Raw genomic sequence first — 6,475 nt, forward strand, 5'->3', positions numbered from 1 at the left:
CATCTTGTGCTTATTGACACATGGTCACACTACGCACTTGCATGATAGTGAATTTGAATTTGCAGCTACGCGCAGCTAGTTCGCGTGATTAAGTTCACTGCCAGGAAGGGTTACCAAAGTAGTCACGGAAGAAAAGATAATATATTTGTAATAATATTAATTAATCGAAGTGATTAATTTTTTACATATTAGACGATAGTTTAGACTGTGCGAGCTACAATTGCTTTTAAAATTTAAGTTTATATTTGTTAAATCAAATCCAAATCCAAAGTAAAATCGGTCAGATGTTGACACTTGCTGAAATTTAATCTATTTGTTCATAGATAAACGAAATTCAAAAATATTAAGTTTTTTGAAATTTGTGATAGGTACCATATTTTTTGAATCACTGCATGAAGTTAAATATTAATTGAAATCAATGGCGAATTTGAGTTTGGCATCATGGCACCGAAAGGGCCGAATGAATCGGGGATTAGCTTTCAAAACAAAGCTGCCATTTGGGACAATGCAGAGCAAACCAAGAATGTGGTGACTTAATCGCGTGCTCACCGTGAACTATTTGAATCTAGAGGGTGTGGATGCGGCAAGGCGAGGCACTTAGGCTGTATTCGAAATTTCGCAAAGCGTTATGGCAAAATCTACGCGCCGTCCAAAGTTTGAAATACCGTTGGCACAAAAGCTTGTTGGCGCGGGCTTGATTGCAGCTAATACCAAACTAACGATCTTGGCTTTGAGTGATAACACGCTAGGTCCCAATGGCATGACCGGCTTAGATTTCCTGTGCTCTCCCGTTTGCTTTTCGCTGGTTTATATTAACAACTGCGAGTTCTGAGGGTGGCTGAATGCTGTTCAAGGCCATGCGTAATCTGCATGCCAACGCCAAAAAGTGGAGGAAATTTGCATGCCCCAGAATGCAATATATCAATCAAAATATCTCAAAGTATACAATTTCTACTAGTTTTTAGTGTTTTTTTAAAGAAAAAAAAAAGCAAATTGCGTAGTGTGACCATGTGAGCATACAAACCACTAAAAATTACACAATATGTATAGTTTTACATATGAATACTGAAAAGAAATTGCAAAATATAAAATATATATTTTTAAAAATTTTTTTGTGTCGGTTTGATCAAAAACTTAAGTTGGGGAAATGCATTCGAAAATTCTTATTTTATTAAAAAAATACTATTGGTAGTGTTGACTAAATACGAATTATACGTTGCCACCTTAAATAAAGGAAAAGTTAAGCGTTACCAGATGCTTAGACATAATTTGTGCGCGAAAGTTCGTCACTGAAATTAAATGAGAGTTTGACTGTTATAGTTGCTGCATAACTTTTGGTCAAAATCAACATTAAAATTATTGGTTCATAGTGCAATGATTAATTTATTTTCACGAATGGTCGATTTTATTGTAGCTATCCTCAGCAGCTTGGTGTAGAGCTTGAGCCGTTGCAGCATCTGAATTGTCCACCAAGTGACGCAGATGGCTATCCGATTTTTGCAGCAGCTCATAAGGATGGCCCAGTTCCAGAGCCTCTCCAGCCTCCATTAGCAGTACGCGGTTGGAGTCCATAACGGTATGCAGTCGATGCGCAATGGTAAGCACAGTGCAATTGTCAAACTTCCTGCGAATTGTCTTCTGTATGAGCATATCCGTTCTATAAATGACAAAAATAATAATATAGAGAACACTATGAGTTAAGCGCATCTTACTCAGGATCCACATTTGCCGTAGCCTCGTCCAGTATTAAAATACGATTGTTGCGCAGAATGGCGCGTGCTAGACAAACAAGCTGTCGCTGACCTACGCTAAAATTTCCACCACCATCATACATACGACAATCAAGGCCATCAGTGAGCGTGGTAACAAATGCACGTAGCTCTACATCATCCAAAGCATTCCACATTTCCTCATCGCTGCATTCAGCCATGGGATCCAGATTGTATCGCAGTGTGCCCGAGAAAAGCACCGGATCCTGGGGAATAATGGATATACGACTACGTAGATCATGCAAAGCAATATTTGCAATATCGACGCCATCAATGAGTATCAAGCCTTCGTTGCACGCCAGGCGGAAAATAGCTTGGATGATGGAGGATTTGCCAGCACCAGTGCGACCCACAATGCCAAACTTCTCACGCGGCTGAATGCTAAAGTTCAGATTGCGTAGCACCAGTGGGTATTGTGGTGCATAGCGCAAGTTAAAATTGATGAAATTAATTCTGCCTTGATCTGGCCATGCGGACTGCAGTTTCAACTGCTTTGAGCTATCTAAAGTGAACTCAGCTGGTAGGTCCGTGTACTCGACTACGCGTTCTACACTGATCATTTGATTCTCCAGTTCGGCTGTTTGACGTATACCCCATTGGCACATGCCTGTCAATGTAATGGCATGTAATATGGCCATACCCACATCGCCGCTGCTAAAATCATTGGGCAGCAATAAAAAACTAAAGATAACTGCTGCCATATAACTAACGCACAGAATACTCGTCCAAAGAGCAAAGGCGCGTCCGCTGGAAATCAACAGAAACCAGGCTGAAGTATTGGCATTCTGATAGCCATGGAATTTGTGCTCCAAAGCGTTCTGAGCTTGCATAGCTCGCACAGTTACAAGTCCTTGGAACGTTTGATTTGTAAGCGAGTAGACAGGACTACGTGCTGAAAATTGTAAATGTGTAAATTATTAATAGGATAAACTGCATTAGAGTTAGCTAGCAACTCACATATCGCCTCCAGTCGTTTCATACTGCGACTGGTGGACACATACAAGGCGCGCATACCAATCAAAGCACCAATGAGTAGTCCGGCCGGGAACACGAGCCAAGGATTGACTATGATGACTATGATCAGCACACCAGAAAGATTGACAATAAAGTCCACGCTGTCGTACAGAATTTTGGGCAGCTCACTGTCCAGGGAACGTATATCCTTGGCGCATCGATTTAAGATGCGTCCCGAAGAATTTGTATTAAAGAAGAACATGCTGGTGCTCATGATGCCCTTAAGAAAGCGATCGTGCAAATGGAGAGAGATGCGCAGGCACATGGCAACGAAGCCAAAACTGCGCATGGCGTAGATGATAGACGTGGCGGCAAGTATGACCACATAGTAGAGCATCAGCTTCTGGCGATGTCCAAAGTCCGCCTCCAAAGTAGCAGTTGTGTTCGAGGATGTGGTGTAGGCTTCATTAATATTGCTAACGAACGCAATTTGCTCTTCCCAGATAACCCTGTTTATGAGCAAGATCAATGTAATCTCAAGACCTTGGATTCCTGCATATTAACTTACCAACGTGACAGAAAGTAGTCCACTCCTGTAAGCATAATTCTAGCGCAGATGAACAAGGCGAGGAGTAGCCCCAATAGAAATGTGCTTTGTAGCGATTTAAAGTACGTTGCGTATACGTTACGCTTAACCGCACCCGTTAACTGCTGTTCCTGCTTAGCCTCCAATACAGCCTCCTCTGGCTCCACAGATTGCTGCTCCAGACTCTCCACTGAGCTACTGCGTGACGCTGCTGGTGAGCCTGACGTGGCATGCTGCTGCTGTGCCTGGTTTAGAAACTCAAACTGTTTGGAGCTATTTAACTGCTGATAGCTGCCTTCAGCCACAATCTGTCCGCCTGACATAAGCAGCAAGTGCTCCGCAGCGGTGAGATACTGCAACTGATGAGTGACCAGTATGCATATTTTATTGCCCAAGAATTCGCGAATGCATTTCTCAAAGATGTGCTTGCCCACCTGCGTGTCCACCGCTGACAACGGATCGTCGAGAAGATAAATATCAGCTTGGCGGTAAACAGCACGTGCCAGATTCACGCGCGCCTTTTGGCCACCGCTGAGACTAACACCACGTTCGCCCACGATCGTGCGATCAGCCGCTGGCAGCAGCTGCAGATCCTTGGCTAAGGCGCAGACTTTGATGACCATTTGATAGCGCTGCTCGTTGTAATCCTCCACAAATACAATATTATCGCGAATACTGCCCTCGAATATCCAAGGTTCTTGCGCAGCATACGAGATCTTGCCATGCACCACAGCTTCGCCCTCTGTTATGGCCAATTCGCCCAGCAGCAGCTGCAGTAAACTGGACTTGCCAGCGCCGACGGTGCCAATCACTGCCGTCAACGTGTGCTCTTCCATGAGCGCACTGCAGCTGCGTATGACTGGGCTACATGGCAGATCAACGCCTTCAAGCCAAGCGGCGGATACTTGTTTTAGCATTATGCACTTCTTACTGGCTGCGGGGTTATATTCGCGATATCTAATGGTCAATTTGGTATTATTGAGCAGTGGATGCTGCTGCTGCTCTACTGGATTAAGTTTATTCTCCACCGTTGGGTTGCCCTGTTCCGCCATCAGAAACTCTTTGCAGCGTTGCACTGACACTAAGGTCTCGGAGGAAAACGTTATGGCCATGGGCCAAAAGACTAGCATCGATTCAGTTAATAATGTGAAATAGGAGGACACGATGTACACCTTCTGAGCAGTCAGAGCATCGCCCAGATACACATAGGAACAGAGCGCAAGAAACACGCATAACGGCGAGATCATGACTGATATGGTCAGAGCAGCGTAGATGTAACTCGAGCCACGCAAGGCCAGCATTTCTTTTCGTCGCAGATGGACTGCCATACGCGCAAAGGATTGCTCCCAGGCGTACATCTTGATCACCTGTATGCCCATTATAATTTCGTTTATTAGCTTGACGCGCTTATCGGTATGCTCGGCTGTCTTGCGGCGATACAGAGCTGAGCACTTGGCCGCCCAAGCCTGGAGCGGTATAAAGCTGAGCATAAGACAGACCCCAATGATGGCAGCGATGCCAATTTGCTGGTACATTAGCCACACCGCCAAGAGCGCTTCTATCGGTCCAGTCCAGAGATAAGGTACAAAGCTTGACACGTGCTCAAAGCGTCCCAAATCGTTGGATAATATGTTAATGGCACGTGCTTGAAGTCCATCGTTGGTGCTGCTCTTGGACAACTGCAGACACTTGCGATAGATCAAGCCCGACAACCCGAGACGCGCCTTGCCGCCCACTTGATTCACATAGAAGACATATATGTGAAAAATGAGCGTAGCCAACAGCAGACAAGCAACCAGTCCAGCTGCATAAGCAAATGCAGCTGGTTTACTTATTGTGGTCTCGGCTTTTTTGCTAAAATAGCTCACCAGGCCGCCCAGTAGCAGCGGCGTGGCACATCTGCACGTCAAATGTTCATATTTAAAATGCTAACAAATAACGAAGACATTACACTCACCTGCAGCATGCTTGTAGAATCGAGTGAACAAAGCTGGGGACTAAGAACATGCAACCAAACGCTTGGTAAAGTATGCGCAGTAGGCTCGGATTAGAACGCTGCTGTTCAGCCTCCCACAAGGCGCTGAGTTGCGTGGTTAGACGCTCGCTGTCCAGAGTCTTTCGATGCTGGTAGAGCTCCTCTTCTGTGAAGGGTCCTTGAAGTCCACGCTTGAACAGCTGACGGGTCCACCTTCATGCAAGTAAGTATGGTTATCGATTTAACATACTAATGAAAATAATATAAAGTCAACCAAAAAAACGGTGACCTCTATATGGTTATAGAGATAAGAAAACATATTCTTTTTTTTTTGTAAAATCATATGTTGAGATCTTTTAATTACTGCTTATCGTAAGTCGAATATATTTTTTCAATGTTAGTGTACATCTCGAGATATAATGATAAGATATCAAGTTATATGTTAGAACAATATCTTAAGAGCATAGATACACGTGCGAGGACAATTGCAGACAGTTTGTCAGCTCAACAAGATTTTAAACTACAAATAGTGAACGACATTTTTATGAAACTTACCAAAATATCAAGCGTGAAACGACATTGGCATTCGTATATGGATTTTTTGGACGTGGAGTTTCTTTATCCTTGAGATTCATGATTATTATATGCGCCAGTCGCGTCTACTCACTTCCAATACCAACCCGAAACTGAAATGAAAAAAAGACTTTTTGTTTAATGGTTACATTATAAATCTTATCAAGAAGATAATGCTTATCTTTAAATTATAAAATTCGTCGTTTTTGGCTAAGCATAAGAAAACTCAAATTTTCCCAACTATTAATAATAGTTTTAGATATTAAATCTAAAACATTTGATAAAGCTAAATACAGCTTTTGTACACATTGATTTAAACTATTATTGTTTGTCAAAATTAAAGATATTGCATTGTCAAAACTGTTAAATTCTATTGTTCTTCAAGTGAATTCAAGTTATTGGTAGTTTTTAAATGTTTGCGCGTTATACTGATCCCGATTGTAAATGGGAGGCAAGTGGGTTGCCTTGGCAACTGGTGCCAACCAATTCAATTGCAACTTTGTTTGCTCAATAAAGTTGAACAAATTGATTTTGGCTAACGTGTGAAGACAGTGAAAATAAATAAAACGAAAATTCAACGACCAGTAAATTTAATAAATAGTAAATAATAGATTGTGT

The 6,475-nt window shown here is 42.7% G+C and overlaps 1 protein-coding gene across 1 annotated transcript; it reads right to left on the minus strand.

Moving 5' to 3' along the window:
• Nucleotides 1-1,389: 1,389 nt before the first annotated feature.
• Nucleotides 1,390-5,919, minus strand: LOC108601249 (probable multidrug resistance-associated protein lethal(2)03659). Its single transcript, XM_017989148.1, has 6 exons — nt 5,840-5,919; nt 5,267-5,497; nt 3,292-5,208; nt 2,727-3,232; nt 1,713-2,661; nt 1,390-1,657 (listed from the first exon to the last, which is right to left on the minus strand). The coding sequence occupies exons 1-6, from the start codon at nt 5,917-5,919 to the stop codon at nt 1,390-1,392; spliced, it is 3,951 nt and encodes a 1,316-aa protein (XP_017844637.1).
• Nucleotides 5,920-6,475: the final 556 nt, after the last annotated feature.

This window comes from Drosophila busckii, chromosome 3R (genome assembly GCF_011750605.1).
Source record: "Drosophila busckii strain San Diego stock center, stock number 13000-0081.31 chromosome 3R, ASM1175060v1, whole genome shotgun sequence".
Classification (NCBI taxonomy): domain Eukaryota; kingdom Metazoa; phylum Arthropoda; class Insecta; order Diptera; family Drosophilidae; genus Drosophila; species Drosophila busckii.